The sequence below is a fragment of the Osmerus mordax genome, chromosome 20, assembly GCF_038355195.1.
Source record: "Osmerus mordax isolate fOsmMor3 chromosome 20, fOsmMor3.pri, whole genome shotgun sequence".
Taxonomy (NCBI): Eukaryota; Metazoa; Chordata; class Actinopteri; order Osmeriformes; family Osmeridae; genus Osmerus; species Osmerus mordax.
The window spans coordinates 10,358,428-10,383,054 of NC_090069.1; the positions used below are offsets into that span (position 1 = coordinate 10,358,428).

General features: G+C 40.5%; 1 protein-coding gene across 1 annotated transcript in view; it reads left to right on the plus strand.

The window, feature by feature from the left end:
* Positions 1–12,411, plus strand: part of gpsm1b (G protein signaling modulator 1b) — a 140,194-nt gene extending 127,783 nt beyond the window's left edge. Inside the window, exon 13 of the mRNA XM_067258117.1 lies at positions 10,919–12,411. Coding sequence (XP_067114218.1) covers positions 10,919–11,119 — 201 coding nt within the window. The 3' untranslated portion in view covers positions 11,120–12,411. The remainder of the gene's footprint in view (positions 1–10,918) is intronic.
* The last annotated feature ends 12,216 nt before the right edge of the window (positions 12,412–24,627 follow it).

Consider the following 24,627-nt stretch of genomic DNA (forward strand, 5'->3'; position numbering starts at 1 on the left):
TGTCAGTCTATTCAGAATGTCCCAACAACACAATTTCCATATACGGTATGCCTTAAGGGCTGTACCTAACTGGTGGTTTAGCAACACGAGATGGGTATCTCTTATCAGTCTCTCGAAGTGGTGTGCTGGTGGCTTCTGGTGTTATCTGTGGTGATGCCACGCACACGGAATCAGGAGTAGCAGGTTCTGGAACCGTGGGATGAGTAGCAGGTTCTGGAACAGTGTCCTTGAACGCAGGCAGTTTTACTGGACTGGGGAACGACTCTGTTTCTTCCAGCAGTGGAGCCTCCAACTCAGCGTGACGGGCCAGCATTTGGTCAGCATGGCGTCTCCAGTGTTCCGATGATCCGACATCGACTGTGTATGACACAGGACCGGTTTCTGCGGATACTACGCCAGGCGTCCACTTCTCACCTCTTCTCCCATAATCACGAACTAGCACTTTGTCACCCACCCGGAATGACCTGGCTTTTGCAAGTATTTCACGATGAGCACTCTGCGCCCTTTGCGCTTTCTCTACTCGTGATGCTACGTCTGGTTTTAACAAGTCAAGTCGTGATCGCAGTTTGCGACGCATGAAAGGCATGGCTGGTGATTCCTTGGTTGTTGAGTGCGGAGTGTTGCGATACATCAACAGGAACGCATCCAGTCTATGTTGAATTGACATTGTCCCTACCGAGCGTTTCATTGAGTGCTTGAAGGTTTGCACAAAACGTTCTGCTAGCCCATTTGTGGCTGGGTGGAATGGTGCAGAGCGTATGTGTTTCACTTCGTTTCCCTTCATGAACGTGTCAAACTCACTCGATGTGAACTGGGGGCCATTGTCGCTTACCAAAACTTCTGGAAGTCCATAACGACTGAATAGCCCTCTCAACACTTGTATGGTCTTGACAGTTGTAGTGGAGCTCATGAGGTGCACTTCCGGCCATTTGGAATGTGCGTCCACGACCACCATGAACATATGGCCTTGGAAAGGGCCAGCAAAATCGACATGGAGTCTCTGCCATGGAGCTCCAGGGATGGAGAGGTGATGGACCTGGTGCTTTCTGCGTAAGTTGACAGGATTGGCAGGTCTTTGACACTTGTTCAATTTGTGCGTCAATTCCTGGCCACCACATATAACTACGAGCGACAGCCTTCATCTTCACCACACCAGGGTGTCCGGTGTGTAGCTCAGACAACGCTCTGTGTCTCAGTTTTGGAGGGATGACGACGCGGATACCCCACATGAGGCACCCTTGCTGGAGAGTCAGTTCATCCTTCCTACTGATGAATGGCATCAGGGCGCTGTCCACATCCTGGACCCTTGGGAAACGACCTGTGGATACCATCTCCAGTACCCGGGCAATGATAGGATCTGTCCTACTTTCTCTGCAGATCTCCTTGCTGCTCACAGGTAAGGCTTCCATGTGGTTGATGTGAAAACTGTCCACAGCATTAGTCCTTTCTATTGTAGGTGTAGGCAGTGGCAGGCGTGACAACCCGTCAGCGTTACAGTGGCGTGCTGCCTCTCTGTACTGTATGTTGTAATCGTGAGCAGCCAACAGTAGAGCCCATCGCTGCATTCTCGCAGCAGCCATAGATGGTATAGCTTTGCTCGGGCTCAGAATTGTGGTCAGCAGTCGATGATCTGTGAGGAGTGTGAACTTCCTGCCATACAAGTAGTGGTGGAATTCACGAACCCCGAAAACGATGGAAAGAGCTTCACGCTCTATCTGAGCATAATTCTGGTCCGCCTTGATCAGTGTCCTTGATGCAAAGGCTATAGGCCTCTCTTGTCCATTCGGCAGGATGTGTGAAAAGACACTGCCTACCCCATAGGGTGAAGCGTCGCAGGCAAGTCTAATGGGGAGCTCTGGATTGTAATGAGTCAAGACACTTTGTGATAACAACTGCTGCTTGGCTTCTCTAAAAGCTGTTTCACATTCTGACGTCCATTGCCATTGCTTTCCTTTGCACAGGAGTGAATTCAGCGGGTTGAGGATGGACGACAGGTTTGGAATGAATCTGCCATAGTAATTAACCATCCCTAAAAATGAACGAAGCTGACTGACATCAGTAGGTGCCGGAGCGTCCACGATTGCCCGGACTTTCTCTGGTGTCTTGTGCAGACCTTGGGCATTGATGACATGGACCAAGTATTCAAGTGAATCCTTGAAAAATTCACATTTTTCCTTTTTAAGTCGTAGACCGAAGTCTTCCAAACGTCCCAGGACTGCGTCCAAATTCTTTAAATGATGCATACGGTCCTGGCCCGTGATAAGAATGTCATCCAGGTAGCAGTGAACATTCGAAAGACCCTGGAGGACCTGGTCCATGGCCCTCTGGAAAATCGCTGGTGATGACGTGATCCCAAAAGCAAGTCTGTTGTAGCAGAACAGTCCCTTGGATGTTGTAATGGTAAGGTATTTGCGAGATTTCTCTTCAACAGGCATTTGCAAGTATGCATGAGACAAATCCAGCTTACTGAAATGCTGCCCGCCTGCAAGTGATGCGAATAAGTCCTCAATTCTTGGGATCGGGTATTTTTCTACACACAGGAACGGGGTTGATTGTCACCTTAAAATCGCAACAAATCCTTACATCGCCATTCTTTTTGACAACTGGCACGATGGGCGTTGCCCAGTCACTGAACTTTATAGGCGATATGATGCCCTCTTCACACAGTCTGTCAATTTCAGCTTCTACCTTAGGCCTGAGAGCATAAGGAACGACTCTTGCCTGACAAAACTTTAGCTGATGTTCTGCTTTCAGAGCTATAGCAGCTTCAATGCCTTTCAGTGTGCCCAGCTCTGTCTTGAACACTTCCTTGTGCTTCAGTAGCACCCCGTCTAGTGTCTCCTCGCGAATCATCTTTATTTCCCGCCAGTCAATCCTTATTTTTCGCAGCCATTCCCTACCGAAAAGTGGAGGCAAGGCCCCTTTAACCACATACAGCGGTAGCTTAGCCCTCTGCCTATTCATCTTTACTGCGACTGTGATGACGCCTTCTGGAGAAATCATCTCCCCTGTGTATGTCTTCAACACGACATTAGTATGGTGCAATGGTAAGTGGCACAATTGCATGTCATACAGTTCTTTTTAAATAAGAGAAACTGCAGCACCTGTGTCTAACTCCATTTCAATTATTTTCCCTTCGATTTTTGGTTTAACGCACATATGTGCGTATGATGGCCCAGTCTGTGCCATCATATACACTGTTAACTCAGAATCCGTTGTGCTACCATCACTGTTTGACATATCTTTTGCATCCATGTGGTGCACCCTGTTCTTTTTAAATTTTGGTTTCACAGTTTTTTCCTTCTTTACAGTCTCTTTGTTTCTACACACTTTGGATATGTGACCTGTCCTTCCACAATTGTGGCATTTTTGATCCTTGTAGTAACAGTCCACTTCCTTATGATTCATTTTTCCACAGCGCACGCACGTTGCGATGCTGACTATTCATTGAAATAGCATGCACTTTCATTGCACTACTTAGCTGATGCGTTTCTCTTGCCACTGTCTCCATAGACACGGCTATCTCCATTGCCCTGTTGAAAGTGAGCGCGGCCTCGGTCTGCAATCTCTTCTGTATTGCCTCTGTGTTCAATCCACATACGAACCTGTCTCTGAGCGCGTCATGCAAGTGTGCTCCTAACTCGCAGTGTTCTGACAACTTTTTAATGACTGCTATGTACTGCGTCACAGATTCCACCTCTTGTTGGTTCCGTGTATGAAAACGAAATCTTTCGGCAATTACTAGCGGCTTCGGAGAAAAATGTCCTTGCAAAGCATCCACAATATCCTTATAGGTCTTTTCTCCAGGCTTTTCCGGAGCCATTAAGCTACATAAAAGTCCATAGGTTTTAGCACCAACTACACTAAGAAGAACAACAACCTTTTTGTTTTCCTCAATGTAATTTGCCGTAACAAAATGTTCAAACCTTTCCACGTAGGTAGCCCATTGTTCCACCGATTCGTCGAATGCGGAGATATGACCGATGAATCCGTATGAAGCCATGTTAGCAATCGTCCTCTCTTGATAGTTGGCGCGCTCAATAGCATTTGCTAGCAACTCTTCATTCACGGCAAAACTTCACTTCTCACTTTCCACTCACAGTCAATACTGCGGCAGAAACAATACAGGTAAACTAAAGAGCATCCTCGTCGCCAATTTATGTTATGTATTCGTGGTTTCCACTTTAGAGTACCTGGTTAATGTGAAGTACAAAACGGACACATCTTTATAGCTTGAACTGTAATCGTTTACTGAAGCATTAGTGTAGAGCGTGAGCAACACACAAGTCATAGTATCATGGGCGGCACAGCGCCAACTAGTGGTGCGGGTACAACATAGTCAAGACATCACAACTAGCTTTTTAATAGAATACTTTTTTCCTGATTTTTGCAAAGTTTGAAACCAATCCGAAATGCCGAAATGAGTAAACTAGCACCCCATTTATTTGCTTACGTCAAGAAAAGTTGCCTGTAAACGTGCTCGCGGATACGAACAGGGGACGAGCACAAAAGGGAACATCAGCAAATCGCTGATTTACCTGAGATGAATGAGAACAAGGAGAAAGGGCTTGATAATCTACAGTTGCCTACCTTTATAGCAAGTTTTAGAAATGGTTGCACACATAACGTCACTGTGTCCAATCCCGACCGCTGTAAACTACTATTGTCCTAACCCGAACGGGGTTTGGACACTCAGTTTCCGGTCTTTTTGCCAGCATTTTCTTTTGCTATCGCCAGCAAAGTGTAAGTAGTATTATTTTAGGCATACCAAACAATCTACGTGTAAAATTTCATGAACATATATGGACGTTTACATGTCTAAATAAAATAGGAAAGTTACTTTGGCCGAAAGACCACTCGGCGACACTCGGGCGACGATCTTTACTCTGACAAGTGTGTCTGTGTTGTCATCGTACTGCTACTATGGGTTAGCATATGAATGTATTTCAATGCTAGCTTAACACTACTTTGTCTTGCCAATGAAAATACACGATCATGTGTGACGTGATCTGTAGTCGAGGGGAGGAAGGGATGGGGGCTAGCAAACTTTGAGAAGAGTTCAACAAAACATCCAGCAGGTGGTGGTATACAGTCAAATTGAGAGTTTATCGCATAGTTTGGAGATGTTGAAGCGTGATATCTTATTGTGGAGGACATAACTACGTCCCCGGATATGTTGACAGCATTGATGGTCAGTTTGGTGACCCTGGATCAAGTTAATATCCCCAGAAAAACAGCAGCGGCCAGTGTTTAGAAGTGCGGTCGGGTTTGGACAAGAGTAGCGCACGGCGAATTTACCGGCGCCAGCGTCTTTTGACCAGCTCTAGTAAAGGCTAAGCTAACTCTAAATTTGTAAACAATATTTAGCTCGAAAGGTAAGAAGTTAAAGCTTAACGTGAAATCAGTAAATCAGCTGAAAACGTGATACGATTATTTTTATCAATATTTGAAGTGGCATTTTATCAGAATGTTAGCTAAAAACAGTTCGGGATTGGACACAGTGACGCTACATGACGGTTGTTTGTAGAGTTTATTTCCGTTATTTTAAAGCAGATTTAACCATTTTGTAATGAACACTATTATGCTCATGGCATGACGAACGTAATTATAGGCTGATATAATTAGTTATAATATCGTGGTATGTTACGGCGTCATTATAGATTGTTGACGTTATTCTGGAGCAAAGACGAAGATGTATAAATCATGTCTGATAACCACAATATTGTTATGGTCGTTATATTCTTAGAACTTTATGTCAGTTAACATCACAACGATGGCATTAACAATAAGCTATTAATAGTAAGCAACACTCATCATCATTATGATAGTAACATATGCTTAATTTAGCTTGCTTTGCCGAGCTAGAACAACGACGGAACCAGATATTCAAGTTTACAGTTTCTTTAATCCGACACAAAACTTAAGCAGTCAAAATAAAAACACGAAGCAAAAAGAGCGACACGTATAATACTACAGTACTAATAGGGAGTCAGGTGGCTGAGCGGTGAGGGAGTCGGGCTAGTAATCCGAAGGTTCCCAGTTCGATTCCCGGTCATGCCAACTGACGTTGTGTCCTTGGGCAAGGCACTTCATCCTACTTGCCTCAGGGTAATGTCCCTGTACTTACTGTAAGTCGCTCTGGATAAGAGCGTCTGCTAAATGACTAAATGTAAATGTAAATGTAATAGTATAGACCAATTATCATCCTACGTCACACCACTGTCAAGCATGCTCAACTGCGCATGTCGGCTGCAAAAGACGAACTTCTCCCGGGTATAATACACTTGGAGTGTCGATCAGGTCATCATATATCTCTGGCCACTGGATTTCAGAGCTTGACATTAACTTTTTGAGGCACTTGTCCTTTGGGCAAGTACATTTACGTTTCATTTGTCCATGCACAAAAGTCACTTGACCCCCGATACCTTTAAATAGCCTGACCAAGTGATAGGGCAAAACTAGCCTGGCTAACGGAGGTCACTTTCTCAGGCAAATGACGAATGAAACAGGCTCGGTTAAAGAAATCCGAGATGCTGGCTATCTTCAGCAGGCTCGTATCTACAAAAGGCAGTCCTCCCTGACGTTTTTACTGTAGAATGGAGTGAACGGGCAAAACTAGGCTGGCTCGGGCAAAACTAGCCTGGCTAACAAAGGTCGCTTTCTCAGGCAAATGATGAATTAAACAGGCTTGGTTAAAGAAATCCGAGATGCTGGCTATCTTCAGCAGGCTTGTATCTACAAAAGGTAGTCCTCCCTGACGTTTATAGTGTAGAATGGAGTGAAATACAACATTGTGCACACTGCCAGTGAGCGACCCGAGTCTGACTGAGGCTAACGATGCCAAATCAGTGTAACAGGGACGCAGTCTCACTCAGATTGCCAGTTTTACACAAATCACAAAAATAATCGGACCAGCTGGCTAAAAGCAGAATACCCATATCTCTTTAAAGCTGCCCTGCTTGACTTTTTAGGTGTATAATTGACTGTAAAACTGTAAAATTATGAACTGACGTGAAGACATGGCTGCCGCATAAGACTATGCGGTCTACCGGGCGACATTCTCACTAAAATTTCAAGACTTTCGGAACCCAAATCAAAATTCTGATGTGACAGATCAATGGGGAATCGCTTTCTCTCTTAAAGGCTGTCCTCCTCGACCTTTTTGGTCTTTTTAAATCGAACTATTTGTATAATCCGTGTACTTCTCTAGCCATTATAAAGTCTATCCTTTCCTGGTTTTCTGCAGCCACATTGCGCGCGCATCCCGAATGTTCACAAACAAATAATTGGTCAATTGATTTTCGTAAAGTTCACATGTATCTGCTTCTTGATCGGACTTGTACCACATTCTGACAGTTTTCTGCAATGCCTTAGCTCCAGCTCACAAGCTCGCGACTGGTTGTCGCAAAGTATGACGTGTACAGCTAGTTGCAAGCATGCACGAGTTTTGGAGCTAGGAACAAGCTTCTGCGCAAGACTGGACGAGTCAGTCTGGAAAGATGGCGCGGTCCATTTCGCGCTCTCGCTTGCCTCACTGCGCCACTGAGCACTTTTCATAGAAATGAATGGGGACGCCATCTTGGAAAAAAAATCTAGCTGTGTCTATTAATATATAAGTCTATGGTGTTGAGTCTGGATTTGTGCTATGGCGGTGTGAATGGCGTTGCACGCCGATGCCGGGTTAGCAAAGGGGGGGATGTAAACAGCCACAACAATGGCATGTGAAAATTCACGTGGCAGATAATATGGCCGGAGTCCCACAGCTAACAGTTCAATGTCCGGGCTACAGATACTCTGCTTGATAGCAACATGACCAGGGTTACACCATCTGTTGTTAACCAGCACAGCAAGCCCACCGCCTTTCCGCTTACCGCTCCCGGTGTGATCCCTGTCGGCCCGAACAGTCTGAAAGCCGATGGAAACATTATGATCCGGGATATCCTGGTGTAGCCATGTCTCTGAGAATCACATCAAACTACACTCATGGAACTCTGTCTGACTCCGGACTAACGCCGTTAGCTCGTCCATTTTATTCGCCAGCGATCACACGTTGCCCATGACGAGAGAAGGCAGACACGGCTTAAATCTCTTATTCTTAACCCTTGTGCTGCCTTCGGGTCACATGACCCAAAGGTTCATAACTAACCATCGTTGTGTTTACCCAATTTTACCCCATACAAAAACAAATAAAAATAATTTTCTTTTAACCTTCGCAATGTGGGGGGTCTGAGACAGCCCAACGGTTAAAAGAAAATGCTTCACTTTGTTTTTGTATGCGGTAAAGTTGTCGCAATACGACGGTGGGTCACAACGACTGATGGGTCAGAATGACCCGAAGATAACACAAGGGTTAAGTCTCTTTTGTCTGCACCCCACTCTCTTCCCTCGCCGCTTCGTTCCACCTCTGCATCCTCAGTGTGTCCTCCAGATCTCAGCGGGGACATCGGTTGCCCTGGGCGCCATGCCACTCGACTTCAGCGCGAACAGCTGTTCCCTGGTGTAGACAATGCGGCCAAACAGCTGACCAAACAGCTGATCTGCAGCGACGCCCCGACCGAGTAGCAGAAGGAGTTCAACGGCGAAAAAAGTACCAAAACACTTCCTACTCTCATTTTCGTAAAGAGCGTAGTTTAAATTATACTTACACACAAGTTACTCAAGTTTGGAAGAAAAGGAAAGCTAAAAGTTGGAAAAAGTAAGACAGCGCTTCGGCAACAGGCAGCATGCGGGGTGGCGCATGCGCACACACGTACACAAGGCACGTCACAGGTGAATCATGTAAATTGTAGGAACTGTAGCCGATAAACATACTCATTGTTAGACTCTTTGTTAGATTTCTATTTGTAGGCAATGAAGAAAGAAGAGCAAATACAATTTCAATTATTTGTCTTTTTTTTCAGTGACAAAAAGCATTTGGTCAGTTCTGAGTGCACGTCCATGGCGAGTATTATTAGCGATGTAGGCCTAAGGGCTGAGAATGTTGCTGAAATAAATTACAGATTGTGACGGGAAACGGTAACGTTAACCTAGGTATTCATCATGGAATTAAAGCACATCGAATCCCAATCTTTTCGCAGAGTTTGGCATGGAAAACCTGCTAGTGAGCAGGTTAGTTTCACAGAGTAAATACCATGGAAACATACCAAAAGGTTTCGTTAGCTCTCTTTCTGGAACGGAAACCTTGGAGTATGCCTCTTTTCAGGGTTAAACAACTCAAAGTTTTCACTTAACTTGTAACCTGGAATACCCCCCGGTACTTCTGCTCGTCCTTTTTGTTGTTCAGTGATTGAAAATTAGCCAGAAGACTGGAAGGCAGAGGCGGGCGGGTCGCTCGTCATCTAATGCACAAACACGACACCTCTCCTTCACTTTTGTTTGCCGTATTAATTTATTAAAGAAAGAAAATAATCCTGACCACCAAACCCAGTTGGCTAGGGGACCATCAAACATTTTTGTGCCCAGGGGTCTGATAATTCGGGCAGGAGCAATGTTACGAATTTTGACTCCTCCATCTGTTGTCTGTCCTAAATGTCAACGCAATACAGAAAATACAATACTATTTTACAGCACTGCATCGTACAAAGGACAAAATACAAATGTTAACATAAACATAGCACCCTTAGACAGAACTGTACATGCAGCTCTATGTGGTGAAACAGGCCTACAATTATGACAACTGGCTCAGCCATTGTGCATGTATGACTTATGTAATAAAATAAATGTCTAGATGTTTGTAGGGGTGATAGTATTTAACAGGGAACCAATATAATACATTTTGATTTACATGTCATAAAACAGTCGATGGTGTAGGAAACAGCTGACAATTGTATGGCTACATAATCATTTGCATGAATGTACCAGAGCATTGGCAATTTAAGTTATTTGCAGGTATTTTTATAATCCACTAAAGTGCAGTGCCGCATTCTTTTACGTTGTTTGGATAAGCATTTCGACATCCCCCCCAAAAAGATTTGCCACCAGTTTGGCAATGGATCTTTTCAGTCATGTTGAACTTGCACTAAACACTTCACTAAGCACTTGGACTAATGTGCACTAGAGGTTGGAGGCTGTATGATTACTTCAGTGAATTTTGTTTAGTGAATGAACTAATGCGATTATCAGCCATTCGTAATGAAATGAAACTATGTGCTTAATGCTAGTGATGGGGGAAACAAAGCTTTCTGAAGCAACAAGCTATTTGAAGTAATTGTGTCAAAAAAGTCTCGCTTTTTCGAAGCATTTGATACTTCCTCTCCATAGGGACATCTGCTGGTCAGTTCATGGTATGGCGACTGTATCGAGAGATTAATCTATAATTCCAGGAATCTGCGTGTGTGTCGCCGACTTTATCACGGGCACTGTGCACTATCTATCTATAGTTACAGGAATATGTAGCCTAAGTGTGTGTGTCTCACCGACATCTTACTTAGCGACTGCATTACGAGCATTGTGCACTTGTGTTATGAATGAGGTAGTTTGTGCTATGCAGTGCTAATTTTGGTAGCTCATTTAGATTCCGTTTTAGTCATTTGAGAAAAAATCATTTTAGCTTAGGTCACATTTTAATCCTTTGGATCCCTTTTATTTGTATTTTACTTTTAACTTACAAAGTCAACTATTTTTTTTGTTTGTATTTTAGGCATTTAGTATTTTATAATCACAAACATTCATTTTCTTCACTTTTCTTGGACCCTGGACATCCAGCTTTCTATCTTTTCCATAACTAATACAATTAGGCTTTAGTTATTAGACAACAACTTTTCCTTTAGCCCACTTGTAACATTCTAGTAAATGTTTTGCTACTTTATGGAGAAAATGTATTGATAATGCAATAGACAGAAATTAGTATCTCAATGAAGAGACCTTTCTCTCAATCTCACTCTATATTTCTCCTCTATTTCCTTGTCCTGTCCTGCAGTCCTCCAGGATAAATGACCAACGGTGCTCCCCTCCAGATGCAGGCTCTAGGGCCCCCACAGTGCCTGATGAGGACTTCTTCAGCCTCATCCAGAGAGTGCAGGCCAAGCGCATGGATGAGCAACGTGTCCAGCTCCCCTCAGATGAACAAGATGGGCCCTGCTCCAATGAGGTCCAACCGTCCTCCAGTGACAACAACTAGGAGTCGAAGAACACACCCATTGGGAACTCTATTTAAAAAAGAAATGTACACAATTCTATCAAGAACATTGATGACCATTCAAGGAGGGGTGTGAAGAGAAGTGAATTAGGTTGAATGTGCAATAGGTGATGCTTTTCCAGTTGTCAATAAATGTTTTAGCTTAGATTTAGATGTGTATAAATCCAATTGGAAGTTTGACTTGAGGGAAACATTTTGACAGGGATGAGACATGTATTAACACATAAGACACAGATATTTACCCTGTCAACTGCCTTAATCAATTTGTCTGAGGCTCACATTATATTCCCAAGTGTCAGACATTCTGTGGTCTTAAGTAGCATGATAAGTATTTTAATATTTGTAAATGAGTGTTTGAAGGTTTGCGTGTTTGTGTAAATGAATGATTGTTGAAATCGTTGTATTGTATGTTATAACAGTGTTAGGTTCAGTATGGTTATTGGTGACAAACTGGAACTCAATGTTAAACCATCTGTTTCCATTACTTTAATGAATCTAGAAACTGCAGTGGATCATCTTTTTTCTCAAACACTAGGCTAGATTTTACATTTAAACCAATAAAGCTATTCATCAGAATGTATCCAGACAAATACAGTGATTATTGGTAAAGTACATTATGCACAATACATAGCATACATATTAAACTGCAATTAGATCTTGATCTGAGAATTTCAAACAACCTAAAATAACTACATATACACCATAAATACTTTTTGATAGTGAAGCTTATCAAACTCAAATATGAGTGCATCATCACATCAGCTAGGCCATGTTATTGTAGTGCCAACCACATACAAATCAGCCAAGAATATACTGTATTCAGCCATTGTATATGATATTGCCATTTCAATGTTTAAGGTTGCTTCTGAATTGTATGTGGCCTGCTACAATATTTGAGTAAGACTGTCAGCTTTGAAGTTTAATTTCTACTAGAAAATGCTACATTTTCCACTGACACACTGCCTCTATGATTACAGCTGTGTATTACAGCTGTCCTATGTATAACCCATCTAATTTTTGGATGTGAAGAATTGTATTCATTACTTTTTGAAGTAGAACTAATGTGCTCAGAGTAAAAGGATTTAAGCACTTTTTTGTTAAACAAGTTACAAGCTGTATTTAAGTGTACAGTAATTACTTTGCATATTTTAATGATTATTTTGTCAAATCTAGAGTGTCTGTTTTTTAGTGCTTGTTGTGTATTTATGTGGTTATTAGACAGTCGCCTGTAACATAACCAGAGGACCAAAGAGAGGTATTGTTGAACATAAACAAAAGTTTGTCTAATTGATAATACATCATGGTTTTAGCTTATGGGCTCCTTTAGTACTTTATCTTGATACAGTGCTCAGCATAAATGAGTACACCCCCTTTGAAAAGTAGCATTTTAAACAATATCTCAATGAACACGAAAACAATTGTCCATGATTGTTAATGACAGCACCAAGGCTTCTGGGCATGGAATGAACAAGCTGGCGACATTTTACAACATCCATCTTTTTCCATTCTTCAAGAATGACCTCTTTTAGAGATTGGATATCATGCAGCCCCACATAAGGATACTGCCACCACCATGTTTCACTGTAGACACCATGAATTTGTCTTTGTATTCCTCACCTTTGCAACGCCATACAGTTTTGAAGCCATCAGTTACAAAAACATTTATCTTGGTGTCATCGCTCCAGAGTATAGAGCCCCAGTAGTCTTCATCTTTGTCAGCATGGGCCCTGGCAAACTCTAGACGGGCTTTTTTGTGCCTGGCCTTTAGGAGAGGCTTCTTTCGTGGACGGCACCCATGCATGCCATTCCTCTGCAGTGTACGCCCTATTGTGTCACAGGAAAAAGTCACCCCAGTTTGGCTTTCTACTTTTTTAGATAACTGAATTGAACTTGCGTGCCGATTTTCTTCAAACCTTCTCATCAGAAGATGCTCCTGTCGAGGTGTTAACTTCCGTGGAAGACCTGGACGTCTCTGTGAGTAAGTTGCAGTTCTATCTTTTTAAAACCACTTTTGCTACAGTATTCTGACTAATAAGTACAGCTTTGCTGATCTACTTGTAGCCTTCACCTTTCTGGTGTACGACGTGCTAGTAAGACGGACAGCGATATCAGCGAGCCCTCAGCATCAGTACCGTAGCTAAAAGTCTATGAAAGTTAAATGTATTCATTTAGCAGACGCTTTTATCCAAAGCGACTTCCAAGAGAGAGCTTTACAAAAGTGCATAGTTGACTGATCATAACAATGAGATGGCCCCAAACATTGCGGGGTAGCCAAAACATGAAGCATACATTGTGAAAAACCAAATAAGTGCCAAAGGCAAGAACCATAAGAGCATGTAGTTAAACAAGTTACAATTAAACAACCAAACAACATGAACCTCAAAGGTGCAAGAGTGTACCTGTAGAAAGCAAGCAACAATAATATATTTCACAGCGAGTACAAGAATTTTAAATCAGTTACAACTAACCAACAAGAGCAACAAGTCTCTCAATAAAAGTTATTGTGATCCTGGAGGAAACTAACATCAGTTGAGGCTACTTTTCGCTAGGTACCTACGAACATGTCTTAATCTGCTAGACAAGTGGGCTCCCCTTCGTTCTTTTGGTGAGCAGTCTCACAAGCCCTACTTACCCAGCGTCATGGAGCCAAGCAGCTATTTAGCAGTAGCGTTGTTAGCTACTGTATCCCTGTGTTTGCGCTGTTGCTCAGCAAGTATTGTGCCGTGGTGTAGGAGGACTGATCAAGAGTAAGTAATGTCACATTAAATAATGTATTTAAACTCAAGCTTGTGTGGTGCGTCGTTGTAACACGGCAATGCTGTAGCAGCAAGAATCATTGCATGGTTTAGGATTATATTACAGTAAGTATAATAATACAAGTCTGGTTCCGTACATAAGTGAAGTGAATACCGTTTTGCTACCTGCATATTACCTACAGCTGACAAAAATACAGCCCAGGCTGGTGTTAGCGCAGGAAACATGGTTGAAATGCAAAACTAGGACTTCCTGTGACGTCATGGACGCGCTTAGAGCACTGTAGCTTGGCTCCGCTGGACTATATTAAAAATAAGAGTGACAACTCTAATAATTTGACGCTGAAACATAAAAAATTCACTCGAAACATGAGTACCTCCACTGGGCATAGGAGACAGGAGAAACTTGACCCCTCGCGAGGGAAATATGATAATAAGCTGAGCCCAACTAGCAAAAATACAGGTAGTAGCAACACGTGTCAGACTCAACAGTACTGGAAGAAATGAGAAAACTCAGAAAAGACAATCATGACAGTCACAACCACACTAAACTGGCCCTTGTGGAACAAACTATTTCGGACATGAAAGACCAGATGGTAGAACACGAAGAAAGAATGGGAAGAATGGAGGAGAGAATCAGCACAGCTGAGGATACGGAGATGCGCCATCGTAGGGCATTGATGTACCTGCTGCACCGTGATATTGAGCTCTCGACAAAGTGTGATGACCTCCAAAACAGGCTGAGAAGAAATAATATCAGGATTTTTCAAATCCCAGAAGACAGTGAGGGAAGAGATATGGCTGGTTTTGTTAGAGATCTGCTCCAGAAGGAACTTAAAGATGCTGTAAAGTGGAATTGAAAATGAGTTTTAAGTTCATCACACCACAGAATAATGTGTTGTTAACTACCCATCCAAATTCGAATGAAAAAAATACATAGACAAGTATGTTAAATTAGGCTTTGAAATCGTGAGAAAATCAGCAGTCTTCTCTGCTTGAGACTGGGAGGGCGTGTCGCCTGAAGGAGCTGAAGCTCCCACCCCTCGAATTTATTGAATTTAGCAACAACAGCAACACTAGCTAAATCAATTGCAGATATCAGAACAGACCTACCTGCAGTCTCTGAGTGTTTTATGTGTTAATTACTTTGTCTTTGCATTGTACCAGCTGAGTAACAGAATGCAACCGTCTGTGATCTGATGTAGATAGGTCGCTGTGATGTAGATAAATTGGGTTTTTGCCCCACCTATACAAAACCTGAGCTTACAAAATTGAACCTTTGCATCTAGAACCTTTGCATTACAAAATTGTATCTTGTACATTTGTATTTTTTGTAATATTTGTATTTTTCTATTGTAAATTACGGCAACTTGTAAATATACAATAAAAAATATTTTATTGTATATTTTATTTAATTCTAATTCCACTTAGCACTGCTAGTTTATGTACCCTTAGTATAGATAGTCCACATATTTAAATTTTAGGTCCCTATATGTTTATTGTATGCACCTTCCTGCCAAAGCAAATTCCTTGTCTGTGCAAACTTTCATGGCAAATAAATCCCATTCAGCTGAATTCGGGAGAGAAACTGTTCAACGGTCTAACTCCACATTTCAGTGCGACAAAGTTTTGCGCTTTGCACATTCTTTCAGGAACTCATTTCACACGTACATAATGTACTGAGAAGCAAATCATGGAATTTTCTTTACAGCATCTTTAAACTATCACCAGACTTAGACATTAACATTGAAAGAGCACATCGCTCACTGGCGGCTAAGCCTAAAGATCCAACAGCTCCTCCAAGATCAATAATTGTGAGATTTCTGGACGCAGAAAGGGCCAGTTCTCTATCAAGACCAGGGCCGGATTAAGACATTTTGAGGCCTGGGGCTAATTACCAGGATGAGGCCCCTATATCGGATGAGGCCCCTATATCGCCCTGACGCGATATATATATGTGTATATATATATACATCATGACACGCACACAAACCCACGCCAGGTGCACTAACACATCAGTGCTTTCAAGTCCACAGAACCACTCTATAAATATGATCAGTTTAAACATGTGACTCACCATCATCACATCAATGATATTAAAAGGCCCGTTTTCTGCTCTTTCAATTGATGAGTTCATTGATGAGCTCATTGATGAGTTTGCATGCAAACTCATCAAGTCCAGTTGGCGAAGTATGTCATGCTCTATTGACTAGGGATGCGCCGAATCCAGGATTCGGATTCGGCCGAATATTGAGCTTTTTGACGGGATTCAGTTTCGGCCGAACCTTAGAATTGTTTTCCACCGAATATTTACTATTGTGTTAACATTTTAAATGCGTTAAGAACACGTTCATCTCGAAGATGAGTTCGTTCAGAATCAGCTACGTAGCAGGTCGACTGACTGATTTCCTTCTCATACCTTCCCGTAGCGCCACAGTGCATTTCCCTGTTGAAGCCCAGCTTCAATGGACTTCAATGGGGCTGCTTTGAACAGTTTTTTTCAGTGCTTCGAAACTATACGGTCATTGGATAAATGCTGCGATTATGTCTCAGCGTCTGTGGGGGTAAATGGAGGAGTGGGCTGCCTGGACGCTGGGTTTCTGCTTGATGATTGGAGGGTCTGTTGAAAAACTCCATCTCCTTTTGATTGACAGCGATTTTGTACTATAAAAAGTCGCCGAAACAATTCGAGCTCAGGCCCATCGCGGATTTTGGCCCCACTCTCGTGCTGTCTTTGACCGGACATTTTCTTTATTATATTTATATTTATAATATATTATATAAATTATATTTATATTTCGTACAATATTTATATTGTTTTCGCTCTGAATTGTTCTAATGTTATGCGCGGTGCCGTTGACTCACTCGACATCCGGCAACCTGAGGCCCCATGGTAGCGAGGCCCAGGGCTTCAGCCCCTAAAACCCATTGTCTTAATCCGGCCCTGATCAAGACAAGCGGATCTATTTTATTAATCAGGACTATTCCCCCGATCTACAGCAGAGACGGATGAGGGTCCACAGAGTTATTAAGCATCTTAAAAGTGAGTTTAATTTGATAAATTACAATTATGTAAGTATGCATGACTAACAATAGCTGCTTAGTATATACATAATCCGGTTCACGAACAGAAAGAAAAAGTCAGCACTCCTCAGACAGGGAAGGAAATTAAAAGGCACCGAAGTGTACATCAACGAACACCTCACCAAGAAAAATGCTGATATCGCCAGGAAAGCACGCATACGCAGAAAACAAAACAAGATCCAGGCAACATGGGCAAGGAATTGTAAAATATTCATCAAACTACATGGGTCGACACCTGAGGCAGCGAAAGTGCTTCTCATCAGGGACATCACCGAGCTGGATAAGTTTGAAGAAGGAATGAATCGAAAGCAACATAGGCCTACATAAGGTAACTGAATACAAACTGAACTGAACTTATCAAACACAATGATTATGACAAACTCGGACAGAAACTCATCTGCTACATATGAACAACTGAAATTGGAAACTTTCAAATATACAGAACATAAACCACAAGATATTGAAAATGACATTGACCCAGATAATAACTTTTACATTGGTACTCACAGCCAGTGTGAATATTACACAGTTGAGCAGTTCAAAAAATACATAAAAATGGATGGCACAATATCAATTATACATTTTAACAGCAGGAGCCTTATCGCAAACCTTTCAAAAACCAAACAGTGCCTAAAACAAGTGGTAAATAAATTCATAGCAATAACAGAAACTTGACTCACGGAAGAACATCATGATTTGGTTGAGATTGAGGGATACAAACTGTTTTTGATCAACAGGAAACAATCAAAGGGTGGGGGGGGGGGGGGGGGGTGGCATTATATATTGACCAAAGATATCAATGTAATAAGTTAATAAAATGTATTTTGCTTTAGATACAATTATGGAATGCATCACAGTACAAATTGAAATGGAAAAATCTAAAAACATTAGAATTAGCTGCATCAATAGGAAACCGGGATCAAATATTGACATGTTTATGGGAAAAATAACAGAAATATTCAGTAATAGCAATAACAAAAAAATGCTTTTTATCTGCGGAGACTTTAATATTGACTTGCTCAACCCACAAGAACACAACAAAGTTACAGAGTTCATTAATTTGATGTACAGTACCGGTTAATATCCCTCAATCACTCGACCAACCAAAATTACAACAAATAGTGCTACATTAATTGATAACATATTTACCAACGTCATTGACTATAAAGTTGAAAGTGGACTAATAATGAATGACGTCAGTGATCTACCAGTTTTTGCAAACATACATAGCTACACTAAGACCAGGAAAGAAAACAAAATATACACAATGACACGACACAGAACCAAAGAAAACATCAATACATTCAAAGACAATTTAATGAAACAAGACTGGGGCAAAGTGTACGTAGATAACGTGAATGAAGCCTATGATTCATTTTTGACTGCTGTAACATCACTTTATGAAAAAAAACATCCTGTAGTAAAGAAAGAAGTAAAAATGAAATCTGATGAAAAACCGTGGATAACTAATGGAATATTAAATGCATGTAAGAAGAAAAATGTATTATACAAAGAGTTTTTAAAGAAGAGGACAAAAGAAGCAGAAAATAAATATAACACATACAAAAACAAACTGACCAGAATCATGAGAAGCAACAAAAAGAATTACTATAGTACACTACTGGAGGACAACAGAAGCAATATAAGTAACACCTGGAAGGTGCTGAATGAAATTATCAAGAATAAAAAAGGCAAAACAGGAGATACTAACTATTTTCTGACCTTGGCTGCAAATGAATGTAATGATTATTTTGTGGGAGTTGGTCCAGGTTTAGCTGAGGAGTTTGCAAAGACTGGCAGTATAAATGATGTGCTAAGCAAGAATGTAAATATTAATAAATGTTTAGTTTAAATAGTTTGTTAAGGAAACTGATGAAAAATAAATTATAGAGATTGTTAAAACATTTAAGAGTAAAAAGTCAACTGACTGGAATGGTATTGACATGTTTATGGTAAAAAGTATTATTGGTTGTGTTGTTAAACCTCTAACGCATGTATGTAATCAATCTCTGAAAACTGGAGTCTTTCCAGATAAAATGAAAATGGCAAAAGTGATACCAATATACAAGGCTGGTGAAAAACATACACTTTCAAACTTCAGACCTGTTTTACTGCTCTCCCAATTCTCAATAATACTAGAAAAAATATTCTCTACAAGGCTCGAAAACTTCATTGCTAAACACAATATATTGTGTGATCAGCAATATGGTTTCAGGGCTAATAGGACAACTTCACATGCACTTATTCCATTTGTGGAAGAAATAACAACAGCAATTGAACAAAAAAAATATGCAGTGGGGATATTCTTGGATCTTAAGAAGGCATTTGATACAGTTGACCATAATTTCTTGATTATGAAATTGCACAAATATGGAATTAGGGGGACTGCACTTTCTTGGTTAAATAGCTACTTACATAATCGACAACAATATGTTGAATTGCAAAACCATAATTCAAAGTTAAAAAAATATATTTGTGGGGTCCCCCAGGGGTCAGTGTTGGAACCATTGTTGTTTAACTTGTATATAAATAATGTATGGAAGGTGTCAAAAACACTGAAAACCATTTTATTTAATGATAATACTAATTTAATCTGGAACAACTCTTGGATACAGTGGAAAATGAATTTAAAAAGATGAAGAGCTGGTTTGATGCAAATAAACTAACACTGAACTTAAGTAAAACTAAATTTATAATTTTTGGTAATCGTGCCACAACTTTAAATAAAAAACTTATGATAAATGATATCGAAATAGAAAGAGTAAAATAACTTACATTTCTGGGAGTGATAATCGATGAAAAATTATGTTGGAAGCCACATGTATACACTATATCAAGGCCAAAATATCTAAATCAATTGCTATATTGTATAAAACCAATTACTTAACTTAACCAACTTAAATAACTAATCAACAATCATTGTACACGTTGTATTGTTCCTTCATACTGCCATACATTACTTACTGTTTGGAAGTATGGGGAAACACTTACAAAACCAACACTGAACCTATATTCATCCTTCAAAAGAGAGCCTTAAGAATTGTAAATAAAATCCACTTATAGAGCACAAACTACTCCACTGTTTATTAAATTAAAAGCACTAAAAACAGATATCGAACAGTATTCAAGGTTTGCATCAAATGAGAGAGAGCAAACATCACTTAAGAGGGACATTTGTATTTAAAAAGAAACTTATGAGAACAAATTATAAATATCACTGCATCACAACCAAAGGAGTTGATGTATGGAACAGCTGCAGTGAAGAGATGAAATTATGTACAACAATAAGTCATTTTAAAAGACTATTTAAACTGAATATATTAAATGGATACGAAAAGGACTCGATGATAGTATTGTATACAGGTTCCTTGGTCTACTTATTAAGTCTAGTATGGAGGTGTTATTATTTGATTTGCTATAGATAGACGGAAATGAAGAAGATAGATGGAAAAGAAAGAAGATTTTTTTTTAAATGTGTATGCATGTATGTATGCATCTGTATCTATGTGAATGCATGGGTTTATGTGAACAGTAGGTAGGTAGATTTATGGTGTATGTAAAGATGTATGTATAAGAGAAGCATCAAATTGTTTCGTATTTAACTAAAGGATAAAGATAGAGAAAGAACATGGGAATTTCTAATTTGAATTACTTACAATAATTTTGGAAGATTATGCTGAGAAGTACATGACCTTATTAAGCTGTCATTTTAGTTTTATATATGTGTGCATGTCTGTATATGTATATTTTTATTTTAGATATTTTTTTACATGTTCAAAATAAACTACTACTACTACTACTACTACTACTACCAGGGCCGGGGTGGGTAATCGGGAGAATCGGGAGAGTTCCCGGTGGGCCGCTTCACTTTTGGGCCGGTCGAGGAATTTTTTTGTTGTCACGTTATTCTATCTTCTCTTAAAGTAGGCTACACACGTTCCACATTCTGACACCTCAGCCTCTGCATGGGTTGTACCATGTGAGGGAGTTCTCCCCTCCCAAATAGAGTTAGTTGGGTCCATAGCCTGACTTTTCAAAAAAGTTTTCTCAGATCGGCTACCGATAGCTTGGACGGGCGGCCCTACCGTAACGATATGCGTCAGGGAGGATGGATGGGAGCAGGGCCGTAGTGATGGAATCACTAGACAAGGTTTAACCAATTGGAAAACTTTATTTTACATAAAGCTCAAAAAACTATTTTGCGCTCAAATAATGGCCCAATAATTTCCCTCGCGCGCTCGGATTGAGTGTAGAAGTCCCTATCTTGCATCACATCAAACCCATACGTCCTAAATTGGGGCTCCGAATGTTTACAACGTCTGGTTCCGTGCCTGATTAACACTCGGATCGTTAAGCAGTCTCAAAAATGGTATCAATATAAAAAATAATACGATCCCTTTCTGTAATCATGATACCCCCCAGAGAAGTTCACTGCACCCCCAGTCAAAGCAGGCTGCATCCGGCCCTTTTTTTTGTATACCAAACAGGGCCGGATGCAGCCTGCTTTGACTGGGGGTCTTGGGCCTGAAACTCCCGGGCTGAAAAGTTCCCCCACTCCGGCCCTGACTACTACATTTAGCTCTTATCCAGATCGTCTGCTATTTAAATGATTTGGTATTTTAAGTAACTAGATGGTTTGACTTTCACGATTTTCTAAAGAAAAAATAAGTTAATGTTAGCATTAGGATTACCTTTGGCTATCACATGCAAGGCAAGTAGCTACGAACCTTTGTCCACCATCTAGATAGCCGACACACCATGAGACTAGCTTGCTATAATTGACATGCTAGTGACACAATATTGTGTCAAACCTGGGAACCGAGTTGAGATGAGTGATGGCTGGAAACACATGGATAAACAACAAATGTCTTCCACTGAGTTGAGCCGTAGAGTGAGTGATGGCTGATCCGTTGAGTGAGTGATTTGCACGCAATGCGCGATTGCGCGGCTATGGCGAGAAAATTTGAAAGCTGATAGGCTACATTTACTTGATTGATGCACTTTATCCCAACATGACCTAAACAATTTCATGTAGGCCTACACTTTCTGCATTCTACACAATGCGATTACATTTTGCTAAAGAACATGAAACAATTGTGTAAAATACACAAAAGATGCTTAGTTTAATCCAATCCAGGCCAGAGTATATTTAACCAGCATTTTTTTGTGCTGGTGTAAAATTGCTATTTTCATAGAGGTACACACATGTTCTTGTTGACCATATCATTGTGATGTATTGTGAAAAAACAAAAGGGTAAAAACAGTTCTAATGCATCTGCAGTGATTTACCGTTTAGGGTTTTTGTGTACTTTACTGTTGTTTTTACGGTAAACGTAGTTTTTACAAAGCAATAATGCAAGACTTTCTTGTATTTACATTTACAGTACTTATCTGTTAATTGAAAAGTTATTTCATGTTTTATAATTAACAGTTTTTTACTCTTGCTACTTTACAGCCTTTCACCATTAAAATTACAGATTTTTTTACAGTGTGGTTATCATCCTCGTTACTAATTAGCTGTTTTCATGTCTATGTCCTATTCAAGAGCAAGTAATATTGATAGATTATTGATTTTGAAATATCCAGTGAAAAATGTTGTAAAGAAAACAATAGATCTGGATGAAAATTCCGAGTGCTTGTGGAGAGCTCTTTGTTTGCTGTGTCTGAGCTCAGCATGAGATACATGAATTAGACTAGGATGTGAATAGATTGAGTTTATAAAGATAGCTCTCTGATATCTCTGCCTGAGCTCAAAAAGAGGCACACAACACATATACAGTTAGGTCCATAAGTATTTGGACATGGAAGTACGTAGGAGGGCAGACCCAGGCTAGGTTGTCTTAGCATCTACAGGCCAATTTCAAATTTGCCATTTCTCTCAAAAACTCATAAAAATGTGTAGTACAACGGCTCACTGAGCACCTTTCCTCAAATCAGCTTTATGAACCTCTCCAGTCTGGATTTCGTCTTCACCACAGCACTGAAACTGCATTAGCCAAGGTAGTCAATGATCTACTATTAGCCTCTGACGCAGACTCTATCTCTGTCCTGGTTCTCCTAGACCTAAGTGCAGCTTTTGACACTGTGGATCATGAAATTCACATTGCTACTTGCAGCTATATTGGTGGTATTATTATTATGTTGGTGCTATTATGTTTTATTATTATGTTGGCATGTTGAATCTGCAGAGCATTAGTAACTACCATACCAAACATGGCCCACATGAGACAATAGGTGGCGCTACAGGCCATGCCCCAATATGTCAATTTTCAAAGTGATGCCCTTTGCAGGCCATAAGTCCCCAAATTCTGAAATTGAGTACATATGCCTTACTCCTCATGAGGAACAAAAAAGCCTCAAGAACCTATAACGGCCACCATATTGGATTTTTCTGTACAATAAAAGTGTGTCCAAAACTACACAAATCTTCTCCACATGAACCGTAGGTCCGATTGACTTGAAATACGAAACTGATTTGTAAGACAAATTATTTACATAAGGGTAAAGTTTCACCTGTGGCACATATTTAATGTGTCCATAAATAAGTGCCACATCGACCTAGATACTAGATCTCTTCCACACACGAGAACGACAATACAAAATGTTACCATGTGCGAAGGCAACTTCATATCTCCAAAAATGATTGAATTAAAGGAAATCAAATGTATCGCTAACGCTAAAATAATGCTTTACACATCCACCGGTTAAAAACTGATACCCTGATTCAATCACAAGTTAATATGAAGACTCTTGACAATGATTAGTACACAGATCTGAGAAATAGTTGAAAATAAGATAAAAAGTAGATTTATTGTGAATATTTGAAATATGCATGCTTGGCTAATTGCTAGGGCTTCTTCCTATGAACTGTCTACCTTGCTCCACAGAGCGCGCTCCAAATTCTCAAAGATACTTCCTGGCCCCTGACACACACACAAGCTTAGTGAGACGCACACACATCCAAGGTTTTTTGAAAAGGGTGGGCTGACCAAGCCCCCACCCTCACTCCTTGTTTTTTACCAAAGGCCCTTGTGGATCTTGATGTTATTGCATTTCCGATTTTGTATGGAATGGTAAAAAGTTCTCCAAATCCTGAAACATTTATAGTATAGGCCATGAGTAACGACCACACCACAAATGGCCCACCATTGCCCATAGGTGACGCTACAGCCCAAGCCCCAATTGTCCATTTTCAAAATGTGGCATTTCTACCCCATGAGTCTAAAATGTCTGAAACTTGCTATACATGTCTTATTTATCATGTGAAACAAACAGTGGTGACCCATACAGTCCGCCATGTACGGTGAACATTTTGAAAAACGTACAAATATCTTCTTAGTAACCATGACTCAAATTGACTCTTTTTTTTTTTTCTTCAATGATACCTAAACATATAGTGATAATACTAAGCTTCTTAAATGTTTTATGACAGAAACACTTCTGTCTCCAAACTGTGATTTCTTAAATGTCAGTCCTGGATAACAGACATTGATGACCATTTGGACCATAATGCAATCTGAAATGTCATGTGAAATCATATTGAATCTAAAAGAAGACCCGGAGGAGCCCCAAAACGTGCCAAAGTAACAAAGTGTCTCTTCACATGTTGATTTTTTTAACCTTTTCAGTCACTGGTGCACTTTGTAGCATAGC